This window comes from Lissotriton vulgaris, chromosome 2_1 (genome assembly GCF_964263255.1).
Source record: "Lissotriton vulgaris chromosome 2_1, aLisVul1.2, whole genome shotgun sequence".
NCBI lineage: Eukaryota > Metazoa > Chordata > Amphibia > Caudata > Salamandridae > Lissotriton > Lissotriton vulgaris.
The window spans coordinates 1,620,170,848-1,620,192,074 of NC_141687.1; the positions used below are offsets into that span (position 1 = coordinate 1,620,170,848).

The 21,227-nt window shown below is 49.6% G+C and overlaps 1 protein-coding gene across 12 annotated transcripts in view; it reads left to right on the forward strand.

Annotated features, from left to right (window-relative positions):
• Positions 1–21,227, forward strand: part of EYA3 (EYA transcriptional coactivator and phosphatase 3) — a 1,455,294-nt gene that overhangs the window by 1,348,451 nt on the left and 85,616 nt on the right. For all 12 annotated transcript variants that reach the window (XM_086957503.1, XM_086957498.1, XM_086957496.1 and 9 more), the window contains one exon: positions 1,039–1,139. In XM_086957503.1, coding sequence (XP_086813629.1) covers positions 1,039–1,139 — 101 coding nt within the window. The remainder of the gene's footprint in view (positions 1–1,038; positions 1,140–21,227) is intronic.

Genomic DNA, 21,227 nt, shown 5'->3' on the forward strand with positions numbered 1-21,227 from the left:
CCACATCTCTCCTATTTCATCAGTTGCCTCCACCGACCATTCTTGCATCTGACAGGAGGTTTGTACACTGTTGAGCAAGGAAGCTGTGGACCTGCTGACAGAAGCCAAGCTATGGCAGGGTTGCCTCTCTGTGTGTTTATTCCCAGGAAATGGCCCCCATCCCATTCTGGACCTCCCTTGTGTGAACTACTTCCTCTGTTCAGAGAGGTTTTAAATTATGTCTGACACAGGTAGGAAGTAGGTAAATGGACGGTGTTCCTCGACTTGCGGGGTACATGTTTTCACATATCGATCCTGCAGTCAAGCAGGAGGCAGCTGCATTTTGCTAAGGACTCCACCCACTACCAAGGGTCAATGTTATCGCTATATAAAACTTTATAAATAAATACATTAGCGTTCCTGCTGTTCAGACTAATGGTGTGTGACTGTTCAGACTAATGGTCAGGTGTTTACAAAGGTAAATGGTAGTGGTTGCTGCACTATTTGGCAGGTAGGGTGTTGCTGTATTCTCATGCTACCCGCCAGTGCAGCTAAACCTCACGAATTGCCTGCATCCAGTTGATGTTTAGACACACACTAAAACTGTAGGACATGGAATCAAATAATAAAGAACAGTACTTGATACAGCCTTAGTTAGACTGTTATTTCATTTAAATGAATGATGGTGTAATGCAATTGTTGCCATCCAGTATTAGCAGTAGTTGATGCTAACAAAGACAGTTAATGGATAGTACCATTTTGATAAACCAAAAAGGTTCACTATGGGTAGTTGTTGTAAAGTTTGTGGCAAACTGATGTACTTAACACCTTGGCTGCTAGGTGTTTTCCCCTCCTGTGCTGCAGGCCCCCACTTTCCCATTGTTCATGACGAGCTCAGCTCGTCATCAGCACAGCTCAACCGTGCATCATGACTAGCTGAGCTCGTCATCAGCATCGAAAGGGTTAAATATTTAGCATTTGTGAATTTGTTCAGGGCATATTGCCTAACATGTAGGTTTGTAGACACAATTTGATTAAATTATTACTCTTGTTTTCCAGGTAAAGAGAGTTGCTTTGAAAGGGTTGTTACACGATTTGGAAAGAAAGTTACATATGTAGTGATTGGAGATGGAAGGGATGAAGAAATTGCAGCTAAACAGGTAAAGCAAAATACTTTTCTAATGGACTTGACTTCCTGCAGATTACTGATTTTCGAAGGTTTATAAGTGTCAAGCTGCATACGGAAGAATCTTTAGAACTTTTCTCAGTCAGTGCCAGGCAGCACCCAAATGACTGCAGCTGTGGAGTCTTAGATGCTTCATCTTTGTTTTATTTGTGCTTTCAACAGACTCTGAGAACTGAATCTCCTTGTGTTTTCTTTGGATTTTCCTGTATAATTCCTTATCCACCTGCAACTCACATTTGGTGGCTTAATCTGAATCACAACTGAATGAACTATGCCTGTGTCCAAATGCAGCCAAATTGCAGAGAGAGACAAATCTGCCCATTTTTTCACATCAGGAGAGGGCTTACAGATCTTTTTTCTTTCTTGGGACATTGTAACTCATCACAAAGACTGCTTTTGGTCCAGGAGGAGTGGTCTTGTCACGCAAGATATAAAAATAAAACAAAACAAACATTGCCACTCATTCTCCTCTAAACTCCATAAATTGGGTTGTTTGAACTGAAAGCACAGTACGTGTTTCTGGAATGTCATATTCCTTGTCCAGGCCTATTTGGATGCTGTTTAATGCCACTCCATTGAGTCCACTACATCATGTTGCACTCTATCACCACCCCTACATAGTCAGACATTACATTGTTGCAGATAAGTAAAATAAAAAGGTTAAGGGTTAATTTAATTAAAAAAGGTTAATTTTCCAAACTGTAACAAATTTAAAAAAAAAGTGGTAAAGACACAAGAAGATGGAATTTCCCTCATTGTAGTGGTGCTGAAGTAGGTGCGAGCTGCTAGGATGCAGGTAACTCCATATGAATACTTTCCAGTAGCGTTGACTCTGATCCCAGCTAATTTTGCAGCTTTTCTACCTTCCAGTTAATTCAGGGTTTACCTCTTGCCTGCTTTCTATCACTGCTGGTCCAGAAAATCTGTCACAGTGAGGGCTGCAACTCTGGTGGCATCAGCTGAAACACGCAGTGGTCCTGCACTTCCTTCAGTACCATAAAAATAATTAAAATTAGTAAACCAGGGCATATGAGTCTTAGACCATAAACAATTGTTAGAATGGTGCCTTTTTTTGATTTGGGCACTAAGCTCTCATTTCCTTGACCTACACATGATAAAAACGATAAATCTGAGGGACCTAATATGATTCCCTAATTGATTATGACATGGGTTTACTAACCTATTTGCAGGAACCCAGTAGGTTTGATACCTTCTCTGAATTAAATGTTCTGGAAAGATATGGACCTTCTTTAAAAGTAGTAAACTACCTTTGCATGGTTTTTTACATGTACAGTTACAGGAAGATTGAAACCCATGTAGGAGGCCAACCTGCTGGATTTTTGGCTTTATCCAAGCAGTAGCTGAGACTCCCTTTTATTGGCTTTTGGGTCCCATTAAGTAAACTGGCGAGACACGCATTCTGTGCCAGCTATAGATAGGCGGTTGGGTAGCACCAGCTGGCTCCTTCTGATCTGACGTTTCTTTGAGTTAATTTAATTCCCTAGAGAAAGGTTATCCAGGCCTCCTCAGTCACAGCAAAAACCTTATGACTTTTCCTGCAACCCTTAAATGGTCCTAAGGAACCTGAATTTCATATGCAATTTGTTCTTGATAGCCAATAATGCCTTGTGTATGTTTTTCCATTAATCCCACAGCCTGTGGATGAGGGTGGATTTAGCAACGGCTCACTTTGCTGAGGATACAGTAGAAATTTTGATGGAGCTATTTAAGGATGCCTTGAATGCATAAAAATAACCATTGCTTTCCAAGCCGCAATACTGGCTATGTATTTTGATGGGCAAGCCTTATTTGCTGAACACAAAGTTTTAATGAGTTAAAAGCTCTGTTGAAGAAGCAAGTGTATTGACCATGTTACAGAAAGCCATCATATTCTTCATACATACTAACATCTTCGGGATACCAGATGTGGTACTGGTACAGCAGACCATAGTTATTCTGTGATTCATCACAGCATGAGTAGCATGACCAAATACTGAAAGGCAATCAGGCAACAGAGCACCCCCTAAAAAGATGTCCACCTGACAACAGAACACATGATCAATCAAGACCCTGCTGTTTCTTACTCTGGCTCCATTCCTACTAGGGCCACTTTTGGTAGGGGGCAGTCTGTCAGCATTTCCCAATTTCAGAGTTATAGTATCATACAGATGGGTGATGGACATTCTGTTCTGGTCACTCATTGCTACTCGCAACAAACTCAGTGCGCCTCCCAGGTTTTTCCTAGTTTTTAAAAAAGGATGTACGTTTCAAGATCAAGGAAAGCTAATAAAGGAATGGTGACTCAACAGCAGATAGCAAGGTACACCCTTCTATACAATGGAGACACACAAATGTTTCAGTTTGCAAAAGTTATGCTGCTTATGACTCAGTTTTCCATTTACAAGTACAATAACATTGCTGGAATGCATCTCCTTGTGCATCCATTTGGTTCCATAATGATGCTCAGCATGTGAATTTCATTAGAAAACTAGACGTAGAAAGTCACCAAATATCTTTATCCTTGGATGAAATAAGATCAGGTGACACCACTGCCATGACAGGTAATTCATTAGAGGTAAGACGACCACTACCCTTTCAAGGGTCAAATGTTGCATCAGCAGGATTTGCCATTCTTTTTGACCAATTGTTTTGTGAATGTGGGGGAGGGGACATCCCCATCTGCAAGATTGAGCTTACACAGTGCTTAAATTGAGCATGTGGCTTCCAGTGCTCAGCACAGGCACTTAATAGTCAACGCCAGCGCATGTAACAGTCTGCCGCAAGGTGACGCTGTCTCACTAATTTAGATATGACATAACAGTTAAGTATTAATTCAATATACATTACAAATTGCTATTGCCTTGTGCCCAAGGCATTCTTGTAGCTTTGGTGGCCTGAAATAGTTCAAATTGTCACACTTGTAGGAGTGTGATGGTTAGTAATTGTATTAATATCATTGGCAGCGCTGGCTTGGGTAATATGTGACTGGAGCCCTGGTATTTGTTTTTAACACACTAAGCACTAGAGCAACAATAAGTTACTCGGAGAAGTTGTTACATTAAATCATAATGAAACCCAGAGAGGTGAAATTGGTTCTTCAAGCCTTGCTCCCACTTATAAAGGATGTAAAGATACATATGTACAAGATGAACAGTCCCTTCTACACTCCTAACCATGTAGGGATACAATCTCCTATTTTATCTGAGGAGAAATAGATGTTTGGGCACTGAGCTATAAAGCATATTGTCTCCCTGACAACAGAACGTGTCCCCGATGTCATCAACTGGGTGGATCCTCTTAACAGAAAGGAATTAGTCTGCCACAAAGAAGAGCTGAACAACAGGCAGGTGCAGCTTATATTTCAGTGGTGACTGTGATTTACAATTTTAGTGCATTGCAGCACCTTGATGGCTAGTGGTTCTATAAGATAGGCACCAGCATGTATTACAGATGCTTATGTTCTTATAACATTCTATCATATTGGGTAACATTTTTGGGAAATGTTCCTTAAGATTATTTATTAGTACAGAGTACTTTCATCCCAGGCATTAGGGTACTAGGAACAGAGGGCATACACTCAACACAAAAACAGCGATAGCGCCTCCCCGAAATGACCAAGTAGGCAATAACATAAGATAGTCAGTCAGTCAGTCAAGATACTTTTATTCGATTAATAAAAAACAAAAAAAGACCTAAATATAAATACATCACAAGGAGTAAACAGCAGTTCATTGGGTGTACAGACAATATGTATATAAATTACGCATAGATTAAAACTCAGTTAAGATATATCTCAATGGGTGTTGGACAGGCCACATGAAGGGCCGCTCTCCCCCAGCCCAACCAGGCCCGAGAGCCGCCACGACAGTACCACGCATCATCATTGTACATCTGCTGCCCTCTCAGGGCCCCTGCCTGCGAGGCAAGCTAACCTCGTGGGCCCGATCCCCTGCCGGCCCACGCGGCCAACCTGAACCGCCATCTTGGACACTTCACCACGAGGTCGCCTGGCCCCCGATCGACCCCGACCCTGGGCCTGGCCCGGCCTCAGACATCTCGGCACCACCATCCACCCAGGAGGTGAGCGGGCTACTTGGCAAGTCAATGGGAGAAAGAGGTGTCGATGGCTCCCCCCGCCAAGTGCCGCTCGCCCATCGCCTCCCCGGGCGCTGGCTCCACCCCCCTGCTGGGTGTCTGGAATCCCGCATCCCGGACCCCCGACCTCCAAGTGCGAGGGTCCGGACATCAAAGCACGCCAGCCCTATAACTGGGGCAGCTCCAGAGCAGGAAGGGAGTTGTATCTTGGAGTCGAGAGACGTAAAGAGGAACTCATCCTGAACAGACTACTGGCGCTGCCGTAGCTCTGTCCTGTGCACCATCATCCTGCCTGTTGGCGCTGCCACAGCCGTCGTAACCTTCATCCTTCATCGTCGTCCGGATCTGCTGGCGTGGCCGCGGACCGTTGTAACCGTCATCTTCATCGGGACCTGCAGGCTCCGCCGCGGACCGTCATCTTTCATCCGACCATCTCGGGACCTGCTTGGCTCCTCCACGGCCCGATCATCAAGAACGCCGAGCTCAAGGATTGAGAGCTATTTTTGGACTCACCGGTAACTAAAGACTGTCCCGCTACCCTTTTCCTCAACCAAAGACTAAGCTAGAGGGGACCCCTGAGTCCAGACCTCCGTGTACCATATCATCGTAACCTAAGAATTGCATATAAAGTCTCGTTAACCTTCAGTCTTGTGTGGTGTCCGTCTGTGGGGGGGAAGTTATTCATCTGTACAGTCGTTGGAGACGGCTCTCCCTGGAGACCTCTCCCCGTACCTCGGCCGACCCTCCCGGTCCGTCTAACATTGGTGGCAGCGGTGGGATTCGAATCACCGCATAACGTACTGGTTGAGCGGTTCAACCGCACACTAAAAGGGATGATCGGGGGATTGGAAGAGCCCCTCCGTCGCCAGTGGGATGTACTGCTGCCGTGCCTCCTCTTCGCCTACCGGGAGGTCCCACAAAAATCACTAGGCTTCAGCCCATTTGAACTGCTATACGGGCACCCAGTGCGGGGGCCGCTCAGCCTGATCAAAGAAGGCTGGGAGATGCCTCCGGCCAAGAACCCTCCAGACGTCTTCCGGTACCTCCTCACCCTCCGCAACCAGTCACAGCGGTTCAGAGACCTAGCAAAAGCCAACCTAGAGGCCAGTCAAGAGGATATGAAAAAATGGTATGACCAGAACGCCTCATCCATTGAATTCGAGCCGGGGCAACAAGTATGGGTAATGTCCCCCACAGAACCTTGCGCTCTCCAAGACAAGTGGACGGGGCCCTTCAAGGTGATAGAGCGCAAGGGCCCTGCCACCTATCTGATCGATATGGGGTCCTCCCGGAACCCACTCCGGGTCCTCCACACCAACAGGCTGAAACCTCACTTTGCACGAACCGAACTCAGCCTACTGATGGCCACAGACAACGGGGCTGAAGACGACTCCGAGCCTCTCCCTGACCTCCTGCGGACCCAGGAGCAAGACGGCTCCGTAGATGGGGTCCGCCTCTCGGAGACCCTCACCAGAGAACAACGCCAAGAGTGCCAAGCCCTCCTGTCACAGTTCGCCAGCCTGTTCTCCCTCACCCCAGGTGTCACGTCCTGGTGTGTGCACGATGTGGACACCGGAGATAGCCCTCCTATCCGCCACCGGGCCTACCGCGTACCTGATCGGGTACGGGCCTGCATCCAGGCGGAAGTGGCCAAGATGCTCACGCTCGGGGTCATCGAGCCCTCAGACAGTCCATGGGCCAGCCCGGTCGTGCTGGTCCCCAAAGCAGCCGCCCCCGGAACCACCCCAGAACTCCGGTTCTGTGTCGACTACCGGGGCCTGAATGAGGTCACCCGGACGGACGCACATCCCATCCCCCGGGCAGATGAACTGGTCGACCGAATGGGAGCTGCCCGCTACCTCAGCATCTTCGACCTGACAGCAGGTTATTGGCAGATCGGCCTCACACCCCGAGCCCAGGAACGTTCTGCCTTCTCCACCCCCGATGGCCACTATCATTTTACGGTCATGCCTTTCGGCATGAAAAATGCACCAGCGACTTTCCAACGGCTCGTCAATAAAGTCCTGGCGGGGCTCGAAGGGTTCAGCGCCGCCTACCTAGACGACATCGCTGTGTACAGCCACCACTGGACCGAACACCTCCACCACCTCCGAGCAGTGCTGCAAGCCCTTCAACGAGCTGGCCTCACGATCAAGGCCAGCAAATGTCAAATTGGACAAGGGTCTGTGACCTACCTCGGGCACCAGGTGGGAAGCGGCCTAGTGGCCCCTCTACAGCTAAAAATTGCTGCCATCCAGGACTGGCAGCCCCCTATCACCCAAACCGAGGTACGAGCATTCCTGGGCCTCACAGGCTATTACCGAAGGTTTGTAAAAGACTATGGAACCATAGTGGGGCCTCTCACGGAACTCACATCAAAGAATCAACCAAAGAAAGTGAACTGGACCCCAGAGTGTCAAACGGCATTCGAACAATTGAAGGCCGCCATGTGTTCCGCTCCTGTGCTCCAGGCCCCCGACTACAGCCGGGAGTTCCTCGTCCAGACGGACGCCTCCGACCAGGGCATTGGGGCGGTCCTGTCCCAAGTGAACACCGAAGGCCTTGATCAACCCGTGGCCTTCATCAGCCGGAGGCTCCTACCCCGGGAGCAACGCTGGAGCACCATAGAGAGAGAAGCATTCGCAGTGGTATGGGCCCTCAAAAAGCTCCGGCCCTACCTTTTTGGCACCCACTTCCGGGTGCAGACCGACCACCGACCCCTGCAGTGGCTGATGCATATGCGGGGGGAAAACCCAAAATTGCTGCGCTGGTCCATCTCCCTGCAAGGTATGGACTTCACAGTCGAACACCGGCCAGGACCAGACCACGCCAACGCAGACGGCCTGTCCCGGTTTTTCCGCCTCGACGACGAGAGTCCCCAGGAAGATGGGTAACTCTCCCCGCCTTCAGCTGGGGGGGACGCATGTTGGACAGGCCACATGAAGGGCCGCTCTCCCCCAGCCCAACCAGGCCCGAGAGCCGCCACGACAGTACCACGCATCATCATTGTACATCTGCTGCCCTCTCAGGGCCCCTGCCTGCGAGGCAAGCTAACCTCGTGGGCCCGATCCCCTGCCGGCCCACGCGGCCAACCTGAACCGCCATCTTGGACACTTCACCACGAGGTCGCCTGGCCCCCGATCGACCCCGACCCTGGGCCTGGCCCGGCCTCAGACATCTCGGCACCACCATCCACCCAGGAGGTGAGCGGGCTACTTGGCAAGTCAATGGGAGAAAGAGGTGTCGATGGCTCCCCCCGCCAAGTGCCGCTCGCCCATCGCCTCCCCGGGCGCTGGCTCCACCCCCCTGCTGGGTGTCTGGAATCCCGCATCCCGGACCCCCGACCTCCAAGTGCGAGGGTCCGGACATCAAAGCACGCCAGCCCTATAACTGGGGCAGCTCCAGAGCAGGAAGGGAGTTGTATCTTGGAGTCGAGAGACGTAAAGAGGAACTCATCCTGAACAGACTACTGGCGCTGCCGTAGCTCTGTCCTGTGCACCATCATCCTGCCTGTTGGCGCTGCCACAGCCGTCGTAACCTTCATCCTTCATCGTCGTCCGGATCTGCTGGCGTGGCCGCGGACCGTTGTAACCGTCATCTTCATCGGGACCTGCAGGCTCCGCCGCGGACCGTCATCTTTCATCCGACCATCTCGGGACCTGCTTGGCTCCTCCACGGCCCGATCATCAAGAACGCCGAGCTCAAGGATTGAGAGCTATTTTTGGACTCACCGGTAACTAAAGACTGTCCCGCTACCCTTTTCCTCAACCAAAGACTAAGCTAGAGGGGACCCCTGAGTCCAGACCTCCGTGTACCATATCATCGTAACCTAAGAATTGCATATAAAGTCTCGTTAACCTTCAGTCTTGTGTGGTGTCCGTCTGTGGGGGGGAAGTTATTCATCTGTACAGTCGTTGGAGACGGCTCTCCCTGGAGACCTCTCCCCGTACCTCGGCCGACCCTCCCGGTCCGTCTAACAATGGGACAATTAAAAACAGCCAATATACAGTTAATTCATACACTGAGAAAGATAGAATTTTATAACATTCTCGGATTTTATGGTGGTCCTTGGTAAAATGGAGCCAAAGTGGAAGCAGGTTCCAGAGTTTGCCTAAAAACCGTGCTGCCACATTAATATCCATTTGCAATATGGGGGGCGGAAGTTGCCTTACTTCAGGGCCCTCCTAGGGGTAGAAGGTTGCATAAGGTACATTTTGAAAGTAGGCCTTCTGTTAGCCTGGGCCCTATCTATAATACGTAGTACTTTAAAATCAATGTTCTGTTTAGCAAGAGGCTGATATACAGACCTTGGTGAAGCAGAGACATGGTGATTTTGAAAAAATCACTTTTACTGGTTTCAATTTTAAATACAATCATGAGTACCCTCACAACATGCCTTATCAAGTGACTCCCCTTGACTCAACACAGCTTTATAATTTTCAAGACATTATGTACTGTAATCACAATTCACAACATTGGGTTGTTGGTTGACTGGGGTGGTAGCCTTGGTCAAACAGCAACCACAATCCTTGTCAGTGTGAGGCATAAACGAACCATAAATTAGCCTTTCAACCCTTGGTAACGTGGCACAGAGCAGTCAGGATTAACTTGGAGACAGTGTGTAAGGTATTTGTGTAACACGTCAAACAGTAATAAAGTGAAAAATACCACACAAAAAAGATCCCACACAAGGTTAGAAAAACATATTTAAAAAAAAATAAAACCAGATCAATACGACAAAAATCCAATCAGTAGAACTATAGATATGCAGTTTTAAAGATTGTAGGGAAAATAGCCCCAAGAAGTCTAAAGCGACACTGTGGATATCTGGTCACGCCAGACCAAGACTAAGTCATAAGCTCAGGCCAACCGCGAAGGAGCGCGGGCCTGCTACAGGGACTCAGTTTGGCCAGCTGAACTAAGACCCTTAAATCCTGGTTTGCGGAGTGCTGCAAGGATCTGCGTTGGTTCCAAGATGCTACGTGGCTGCTGTGCGAGGGCCTGCATAGTCCTCAACGATCCTGTCAGCGAAGCTTGCAATGCTAAGTCCAGCATTTTTCTCAAGGATTCCCTTGCCAGGGCTTGCGATACAAAGTCTAGCATCTAAAATGTGACTCAGTCAGAGTGGTGCGTTGGTTTGTGCAATTGCAATACAGAATCTTGCCTAGTCATTAAATCTGCCATTGATGAGGGAATGCCTGGCCCTGCGGGAAGACTGTCATCCTCTCGCAGTTCATATGAGATTCGGAAGGAGATGTGAGTCTTGGTGATGGGTTTAATCCATTCAGAAGCGGCTTCTATGATCAAAATCTGGTTCCCCATTGAACAGCTTGAGAAGCGTTATTCAGCACTGGCGCTCACTGACATTGTCCCTTCTGGATAGAGCAGCTCTTTTTAAAATCATGGCATTGCCTAAGTTCCTGTACTTACTTCATAACATGCCCTATGTTGTGCCCCCAGGCTATTTCCAACAAATAGATGCCGCAGTATGACAGTTATTGTGGGATTGGGGAGGGGGGGTCAAAAATTTCCCTAGCAAAGCTGACCAGGGGATGGTTTGATGGTGGGATAGCACTCCCTTCCCTTCGAGGTCACTATTGAGCAGCTCAACTTACAGTAATTAATCACTGAGTACATAAACCCTTAGCTGAGTCCTCACACAGGATGGACCGTCCTAATATGCAGCCCGATGGCTATCTTAGGGCTCTCTATGGGGGAGGCTCTGTGGATTCCTTCCACACACCAGCCTCAACTACACTTCGCATCTGACAGGGCACTAAGCTGACCTAACAGAATCACTTTAATGGCTCCACTGGGGGACTCAAAGGGGCTGGGTCTGATGGCACAGCAAGCAGGCTTTGACAGATGGGACACAATCGGAATCTCAAGGGTTGGCGACCTCTGGGATGGAGGGGGCATCAAGACTTTTCTGCCCTGCGGAAGGAATAGCAGATGTCGCAGTCAGAAAACTTTAGATATCTCCAGATTACCCATGTATTGCGGGTGGCTATTCTGTAGTAGGGGATCTCTGTGTATAGCCATAATCTTGTGAATAGTCCCGCTCATGTGCGTGGACCCCGGAGCAATCAAAATAGTCTAAGTTGTCTTCTTCTGCGGTCCTCCATAGACACTTAAGAGAAAATCAAAGACAAATAATGCAGCCTAAAACTACAAGGCTACATTGGCCAGCGCTTCATCTTGAAGTGAAAAGGATAGCCAATAATATTAAATTTAACACACTTTAAGTTTCACTCTCAGAGAAACTCCCCTTCACAAAAATCCTTTGTAATAGAGAGGAAGGGTTGGACAGACAAGCCCCATAGGCTGCCATTATGTGTCTGGAAAAGGGATACCATGCCTTTAAGGAACTCTCAAGAGACTCTCTGTATCCCAGGGTGCACAGCCAAAGGCCTTTTACTTTCAGTTCTTTTTTGCGGCTCCTGCTAGCAGGACCCTGGAGCATTGAGCTCTACCTTTTTTGGTATAACTTCAATTTTTGACGCTTTTCCAGTGTTTTGAGTGTTTTACTCGACGTCTGGGGTCTTCCTCTTCCAGTTGCTGTCTTTTTTGATCAGTTTTGCCACCTCTTTATTGTCGAAATGGCAGCTTTATTCGACAAGTGCCCTGAGTGTGGTAGGAAGAAGGCAAAATCTGACCCCCACAGAGTGTGCATACTATGTCTCCCTTCTTCCCATGTCCCTGACTACTGTGATATCTGTCACTCTTTCTCCAGGAGGACCCTGCTTGACAGTGAGAAGATTAGTCTCCAAGGCCTGGAGCAGAGGAGACATCAAGAACCAGGTGGGACTTCTGGGCATGGAGGGACTTTGTCATCATCCTCTGCCAGTGCATCGGCCTCTGGGGGGGCTCCCCAGTCAAGAAAAGGCCCAAAAAAGGCACCGGTCCAGGTCAACGTCGATGGCTTCGGCATCGAGAGGTATGACCACCATATGTTCCCCGCCGACCCAGGGCTCTGGGTTGAAGCGGCATCGACATCGAGGAGTAGGACGTCAAGACCTCGGACGAGGTAGACGTCGAGGACTTCACCGGCGTAGACACACCATCGACGTCGTGAAGTGTTCAGAAGGCGCTCGCCGTCGACGCGAAGGTCGACGACGAGGAGAAATAAATCGACATCAAGGTGAAGACACAACGTTGAGGAATTCATCGACGTCTGGAAGGTCGACGTCGAAAAAAAATAAGTCGAGGAGGTCGACGTCAAGGAGGAAGTCAAGGCCCAGGACGGTGTCTAGTGCCTCTGTGGTTAGTGTCTCATCTTCATCGGCGAGGCCCCGGTCGCTGCGGCGCCGGCACTCGTCCGCAGAGAGGTCTGCTTCCAGAGCATCCTCCCCAAGGCCTGCTCTTAAGAAGAGGAGAGTGCTTGGGTCACCGGAATCTGATTATTCACGGACCTATTCGCCCTCAAGGCCCAGGACACCTACTGCTCTTCCGCCTCACAAACCTCCTCCTCCTCCGCCTCCACCACCTCCGCCTCCTCTTCCACCGCTGCCCCGGCCTCCACATCCGCAGCCTGGGGTTCCGGCTCAGCCTCTTCCGCAGCCTTCTGGGTCGGCGGTTCCTGTAAGGCCCAGAAAGCAAAGGTCAAGATCCAGAGGGAGGCATCGCTCTCGCAGTGAGCGTATGTCTTCGACGTCACGTCATCGTCATCGGGGGAAAGGTCGCGGTCCAGGTACAAGGACTCATCCAGCTACAAGGGCTCTGCCAGTGACAGGAGGTATTCTCCCACTTTGTCTGACTCTCCTCCTACAAGAGTGTCACCTGTGGATGACATTGTGACATTCCAGGATGTGCTGCTGAGGGGGGCAGCGAAGTTGGGGATCACATTGACAGTGCCCACTCCTTCCACCTCTGATTTTTGAAGCGTTGCAGCGTAGACACCTCTCTCGCCCTTTGGTGCCAGGACTGGAGGAACCAGCCATGGAGCTGTTTCTGAAACCGGCCTCAGTGAAGTCAGCACCATCTCAACTTTAAAAGAAGTACAGGCCCAGATGTGGTGTCCCCACACTTGCGCAATATGTTCCTGGAGGCACGGGAGAATGGTTTACTTCCCCTTGACCAGAGGTTGGCCACCATTGTGGTCATCCACAAGGAAGGGAAGCCGAGGGATTTGTGCCGGTCGTACCGTCCCATCTCTCTCTTGAACGCAGAGCCTAAGATTCTCGCCAATCGTCTGATTGGCGTTATCGGCGACTTAGTGCACCCGGACCAGTCGGGCTTTATTCCACACCGCAACACTGCTCTTAACTTGCGTAGACTTCACGGTGCCCTGGCTAGGGCCCATACGCTCGAGGAGCCGGCTGTCCTGGCGTCCTTGGACGCCACAATGGCCTTTGACTCCCTCGAGTGGAGTTACCTGTGGGCAGTGTTGGCGAAGCTCGGTTTTGGCCCGGAATTCGTGGGATTGGTTAAACTTCTATATGCCGAACCGCTGGCTAACGTTGCCGTTAATGGCCGAGTTTCGGCGACTTTTGCTCTTCGTAGGGGCACCAGGCAGGGCTGTCCTTTGTCGCCTCTCCTGTTCGCACTTGCGCTTGAGCCACTCGCGGGCCTGTTGCGGACTCACCCGGATCTGCATAGTATCAGGTGGGCCCCTGGTTTTGAGGACAGAGTCTCTCTATACGCAGATGATATTCTGCTGTATCTCACCTCCCCCTGCACATCCCTTATTGTGGCCTGCGATGTGCTGCGGCTTTTTGGTCGGTACTCAGGCCTTGTTATCAACTGGGCCAAGTCGCACCTGTACGTCCTGAAAGGGGGAAAGCCGCGCCTCCCTAGGGGTTGCGGCATTCAGGTGGCGAGCCAGGGCTTCAGGTACTTGGGGATTTATATCTCCAGTAATGCGAAGGCGCGCTACGAGCACAATCTGCTTCCCCCTCTTCTCCGCCTTCGGCGAGACGTGGAGGGATGGCGCAAACTCCCGCTCTTTGCTTGGACGCGCGGCATTATTTAAAATGATGTCCTTGCCTAGGTTCCTTTATGCCCTGCAAAATACTCAGGATCCGGTCCCAGCCCGGTACTTCCGGGAGATCGAGAGCCTGCAACGTGCCCTGCTTTGGGATGGCCGGCCCCGCTTTGGGATGGCCGGCCCCGCATTGCTATCACGAAGCTCACGCTCCTGTGGTACGATGGGGAGATAGCGTTACCCGACGTGCGAAGGTACTATTGGGCTTCCCAGCTAGCGGCAATCAACCACGGTCTGTATGGTCCGGAAAACAACCCTGGATACGCCATGGATAGATGGCTTCTGGGCGGCGGAAATTACTACAGGGCGCTCTACTCGAGGTCTCTTGATGGGCGGATGTCGGGTCCAACGAAAACCGCGGTCCATATTTGGAGGTCAATTACCAAGGCTCAGGGATGGAAAGATAGACTGACTAAATTGACCCCATTATACGACTCTGACATCCTGGGCACACTGTGGCACACCAAGGGTTTTGACAAGTGGGACCTGATAGGCATTTCCACGGTGGAAGACATGTTGTCGAGAGGCGAGATTAAGACCTTTTCCCAGTTACAGGAAGAATTTCAATTGGGTGACTCGGAATTTTTCCGGTATGCCCAGTTACGGCACGCATTGCTGTCTGCTAAACCGGAGGAGGGGGCGATCCCTGACAGCTCCCCATTGGAGGATAGGGTGCTGGACGGCCATATGCCGGACAGCGCCGTCTCACTGTCCTATAAAAAACGTATAAATGTCCGTACCGACCTCCTCCTGGGTGTGAGGGACCAGTGGACGCGTGATGGGTTGGAAATTGATGATGAGGACTGGCAGAGTGCGGTATCCTCCCCTAAGGAGGTTGCCATCTCTTCCCGTCTCAGACTGGTGCAGCTCAAGATCCTTCACAGGGTTTATGTAATTGGTCCCCGACTCGTGCATATGGGCTACTCTGAGGATGGGCTCTGTCGTCGTGGCTGTGGTGCCCTTGCCACTTTCATGCACATCCTTTGGCAATGCCCCGCAATAGCTTCCTACTGGCGACGCGTGCATTCGATCATGGGTGAGGTGACTGGGGTAACGGTGAATGCGGAAGCCAGGAGATGCCTCCTTAACATCTGGGATCCGACGGACCACAACGTGGCCCAGACTCAATGGGTAACCCTTGGCAACATGGTGGCTAAACGTGACATCGCGCAGAAATGGGGAGCGACGGCAGCTCCTAAGGTTGTACAATGGAAAGCCAATATGGATTGGTGTATGTTTAGGGAGAAGACCGTTTATGTTGCCAGGGGTAAACCTAAAAAGTGGCAGAAATTGTGGGGGCCTTGGAATGCATACAGGGGGGACATCTGCATACCACCAGAACCCGCTCCGCTGGAGGAACATCTGTCGCCGTAGCCTGTGACACCAACTGTAATGCTGTATATATGCTATCCTGAGTTTTCCTCCCTCCCCGCTCATGGCTTTTTTCCTGTTTTCCTACTTGTGCACCATATATCCCCCCGACCCCCCCACAACGCCTCACTGATCCTCATACTCCATTGCCTATGTCTTTGCGCCTGATCTGGCGCTTCTCTTCATTTCTTATTTCTCTGTGTTTCTCTTATAAAAGTAAAATCAACCTTCACTGTTCTGCTGTACTGATTCTTGCACTATTGTTTTTCTGATTCACAATGCTGCCTTGCCTCCGGGATGTCAGGCTGAATAGCTGTGTGCAGTGGTTTTAAATAAAGGTTTTAAAAATTTAAAAAAAAAAAAAAAAGAAATACAGGCCCCCGGATTCTGATCCGGCGTTTCTAAGGTCAGATCCTGTTCCGGATTCTGTCATTGTGACAGTGACCAAGAAGCAGCATTCGACTGCCCCTTCGTCTACGGTCCCTCAGGACAAGGAGAACTGTCAAATGGACTCAGCAGGAAGGAAAGTCTTCAGTATTGCTGCCACCTCCATGAAAGCGGTCAGTGCCTCAGCGCTCTTGGGTCGCTATGACCGCTCCTTGTGGGAGTCCCTGCAGCAGTTCATTGAGCTCCTCCCGAGGGGTAGGAGAGAAAACTTCCAAGAAATATTGAATGAGGGCATGATGTTCTCAAATCAGGTCTTCAGTTCGGCGGCCGACGCCCCTCTCCTGGCTGCTCATGGGTACTGCCATAGTATCAACTTAAGACGCCATTCATGGTTGCGCCTTACCTCTCAAGCCAGAGGCACAACAGAGGGTCGCTAACTTGCCCATCTCGGTCTCTACGCTCTTCAGGACTCATGCGGATGAAGTACCTGGATGATTGATCAAAGCCTCCACCTTTCAGGAAGCGCAATTGCATTTCAACAGGACGGCCGTTCTGTTGAACCAGCTGGGTTTGCACATCAACATGTCCAAGTCCGTTCCGACTCCTGTTTAGTGCCTGCAGTACTTGGGAGCCTCCATCAATACTATCTCAGCAAGCGTGTCTCCTTCGGAGGAGCAACGCTTATTGATCCTTCGGAAGGCTTAGGCTCTCATGTCCTTTCCATCAGCGACCGTGAGGACGGTGTCTTCTCTTCTGGGGTCGATGGCCTCTTACATCTTCCTCACACCACATGCACGCCTTCACATGAGACCGCTGCAGGAATGTCTGGAGGATCAGTGGGACCAGAAACGAGGGAGCTCGGACGACAGGATCCAACTGTCTCTACACGCTCAACAGTCCCTGAGATGGTGGTGTTCAGCAGAGAATCTCCTCCAAGGGGTTCCGTTCCACAAGGACATTCCCATACAGACTATCGTGATGGATGCTTCTCTCAACGGCTGGGGAGCGCATTTGGGACCGTCTACAGATTCAAGGAACGTGGCCCCAGGCAGAATCCACGTATCGCATCAATTTTCTAAAACTCAGAGCTGTTCATTTGGCACTGAAAGCCTTTCATCCGTCCTTCCAGACCAACTACTCGCTTGTATAGACAGACAATACGACCACAATGTATTACCTCAACAAGCAGGGGGTCTCGAGATTGCGCACACTGTCACAGGAAGCGCAGGCGATCTGGCACTGGCTGCTAGCCAGAGGGCTGACGATAACAGCTACCCATCCGCCAGGTGTGCAGAATGCTCAGGCGGACGCACTCAGAAGGCTGGTCCAGGAAAACCATAAGTGGGTCCTAAACAGCAAGGTGCTAGGAAGCATCTTCAAAGGATGGGGCACTCCAGACATAGATCTGTTTGCCAACTCCGAAAACAGAAAATGCAAAGACTTCGCCTCGAGGTTTTACCAACCGGGAACTCTGGGGAATGCGCTATGGATAAACTGATCCAGCAGCTTTCTGTACGCTTTTCCATCCATTCCCCTGATTCCGGCAGTACTCATCAAGCTCTCTCAATCCAGAGCACGAATGAGCCTCATTGCTCCAGAGTGGCCTCGACAGTGGTGGTTCACGGACCTGCTCCACTGGTCTCGCCAAATCCACCTGCGGCTGCCATGCCGGCCGGATCTTCTCACTAAGTTCGGGGGGCAGATGGTGCACCCCAACCTCTTGTCATTGAGTTTGGCGGCATGGCTCCTGAGATAGTACAATATGGACACTTGAACTTGACTGACAATTGCATGGAAATACTCAAGGAGGCTAAGAGACTTTCCACAAGGACTTCCTACGCCTACAAGTGGAAGAGGTTCTGCATCTGGTGTACGTCCAAGTACTATGATCCGACCTCCTGCAAGGAAGAGGTCATCCTTCCATACCTCTTGCATTTGGCTCAGTTTGGCCTTAATTTCCATTCTATTAAGGTTCACCTCACAGCATTAACTGCGTATAGGAAATGCCCTCCACAAACATCCTTCTTCCAGATTCCTGTAATTAAAGATTTTTTGGAGGGTTTAAAGAACGTGTTTCCCCCTGTTAGGCGTCCGTCGCCTTCATGGGAGCTGAATGTGGTGCTGTCTCGCTCGATGAAGGAACCTTTTGAACCTATTCATAAGGCTTCGCTACAGCATTTATCTTGAAAGGCGGCCTTCCTTGTGGCTCTTACATCGGCCCGCAGAGTGAGTGAAATCCAGGCCTTGTGTTGCCAAGTACCTTATACTGTATTTCATGCTTCTAAGGTTGTGATGCGAACTCACCCTAAGTTCCTTCCTAAAGTTATTTCTGATTTCCATGTCAATCTGATGATAACTTTGCCTACGTTTTTTCAACATCATTCCACTCCAGCGGAACGGTCTCTTCATTCCCTGGATGTACGGAGAGTGTTGAAATTCTACTTGGATAAGACCAAGGACATATGTAGGTCAAACTAATTGTTTGTCAATTGCGGATGGGTCAGGACTTGGCTTGCCACCTCAAAACAGTCCATCTTTAGGTGGATTGTGTCCTGTATCTAGTTATGTTACCAAAAGGTTAACAAAACCTTACGCGGTAAGCCTAAGCCTCATTCCACCAGAGGCAAAGCGGCTACAACGGCTTTGCTATGTAATGTTCCCATTGCAGATATCTGTAGGGCTGCCACTTGGAAGTCGGTCCATACCTTTGCTAAACACTACTGTCTGGACTCTGATGCCAGAGCAGACGCTCAGGTTGGGCAGGCTTAGTTGAGAAATCGGTTTGCACAGTAGTGGTGTTGCCTGTTCTCCTCCACCGCTGGTTTGGTTTGTTGGGATGGGCTTGCCATTCTATTCACAAGATTATGACAATACACAGAGATCCCCTACTACAGAAGGAGTAGTTTCTTACCTGTAACTCCAGCTCTGAAGTAGGGGTATCTCTGTTATAGTCATAAGCGCCCGCCCTCCTCCCCGGTGGATGAACAGATAATGTACTGTATGCTACAGGCCTGGCTTTATACACCTTCAAAAAGAACTGAAAGTAAAAGGCCTTTGGCTGTGCATCCTGGGATACCAAGGGTCTCTGGAGAGTTCCTTAAAGGCACGGTATCCCTTTTACAGACACATAATGGCGGTCTATGGGGCTTGTCTGTCCAACCCTTCCTCTATATCATTACAAAGGATTTTTGTGAAGGGGGGTTTCTCTGAGTGTGAAACTTAACAAAGTGTTTTAAATGTAATATTATTGGCTATCCTTTTCACTTCAAGATAAAGTGCTGGCCAATGTAGCCTTGTAGTTTTAGGCTGCATTATTTGTCTTTGATTTTCTCTTAAGTGTCTATGCAGGACTGAAGAAGAAGACAACTTAAGAGACTATTTTATTGCTCCGGGGTCCACGCACATGGGCGGGACTATTCACAAGATTATGACTATAACAGAGATACCCCTACTACAGAACTGGAGTTACAGGGAAAAAACTAATCCTTCCGAAGGGGAGGGTGCAGCCAGATGCTTTCCCCCTTGGGGATAGACCACTGGACGATTACTTAGATAAAAAAGTGACTACTCTGGTGTACCGCAAGGTCATAAACAATTTTGCGGACCCCCTGTCCACACTTCAGAACGGGTGGTGGGGAGCCCTGGGTGCTCTAGAAGACGAGGAGTGGGAGGAAGTCATGGCCTCTCCCAGGGAGGTGGCCATACGTTTGCATTTCACATTAGTACAGCTCAAGATTCTTCATAGAGCTTATTATGCATGTACTTCTCAGGTGAAAATAGTGATGCTTGCCTCACCACTCACCCCCCCTGCCCCCCCCCCCCCCAGGTGTTGTGGGCTGGAGGGTACTTTCTTCCATCTGCTGTGGTAGTACCTAAGGCTTCAGAAATACTGGACAGCAATACTGACTAACATGAGGGAAAGTTATACGGTATATGGGTGTCGCCGAGATGGTGTTTGCTAAATATATGGAGAGGCTCAGACCTCACAAACACTGAGCAGTAGCTGTCCGACTCCGATTGAATGGTAAACTGATTTGGACTGGTGTATGCTTGCAGAAAAGCCAGTCTATGAGAGCCGAGGATGTATGCAAAAATAGACAAAGATTTCGGGGAAATAGAAATAATATCGAGGGATGCTGTGTAGCCCAGACGCTAAACCTGAACAGGAACGAGAGAATATAGCTGAATGAAGGAGAATGGATAGGGTGGGGGTACGGATGCAAGAGCAGTCAATTACTATATAAGGAATGTTTGACTTATCAATATGCTTGGGACATGCTAAGTTATTATGATGTGAATCCTGCAAATGGGTGGCTTGTTGTTTTAATAAAAAGATTTATTAAAAAAAGAAAGAAAATGTAGCACTGGTTAGAAGTGGCACCGTGTGCAGAGTTCTAAATCTAGCAATAATGAAGTAAGCAAAACATGAGTGTTGTAAACCACGCCAAGGATGCCAGGTCTAACATTAGGAATATGAAAGACAAATATGATTACCCCTTCTCATTGAGAGTTAAAATAAATTGTCAGTGTCCGCACCAATCTGTAAATGATATGAATGGGTATCCTTGTTCCAAGTAATCTTTAAGGGGTTTCCAAGTGGTACCAAAATCTATCTTTTATTCCTTAAAATATAGATCTGAGAGAAACCCATAGGTATAGATTCCTTACCTTAGATTACCCCCAGGTGTCCGACTGGATCCAGAAAGTTTTTAGTCAGCAATACCCCTGCGCGACGGTACGCGTCGTCGTGCGGCTCCGCGTGCGTAGTTAGCGCTGGGATCAAGTTGCTGGAGCTACTTAGACGCGCCCACACGCGCCGACATCCGTTTTCTTTTTCCGTGCCAGTAAGCGCACATCCAGGAAGAGCAAGTATGAGGTTTTTTTCGAGGCCTTTTACCTCATTTCTATAGTTGATCAACTCCTGGTGTCATTGGGGTGCCCGGTTTCAAGAACTGCGAGGAATGTCACCGCATGATGTCGGCGATGGACCCGTACCGCATGTGTCTCTACTGTCTGCGCCAGGTATGTCAAGATGTGGGTCCTGGGCTTACTGTGCCATTGGAATTCAGCTATCCTGGCTGAAGAGGGGTGAGACCCCGAAACCGGTCATAGAATGCTTGTTTCTTGTCCAGGGAGGACCTGGCTTGGCAGTTCAGCCTGGACTGTTCCCATGAGGCACAGGTTCAAGACTGATTTGCATATGGCCAGGTCTAAACTGGGGTAGCA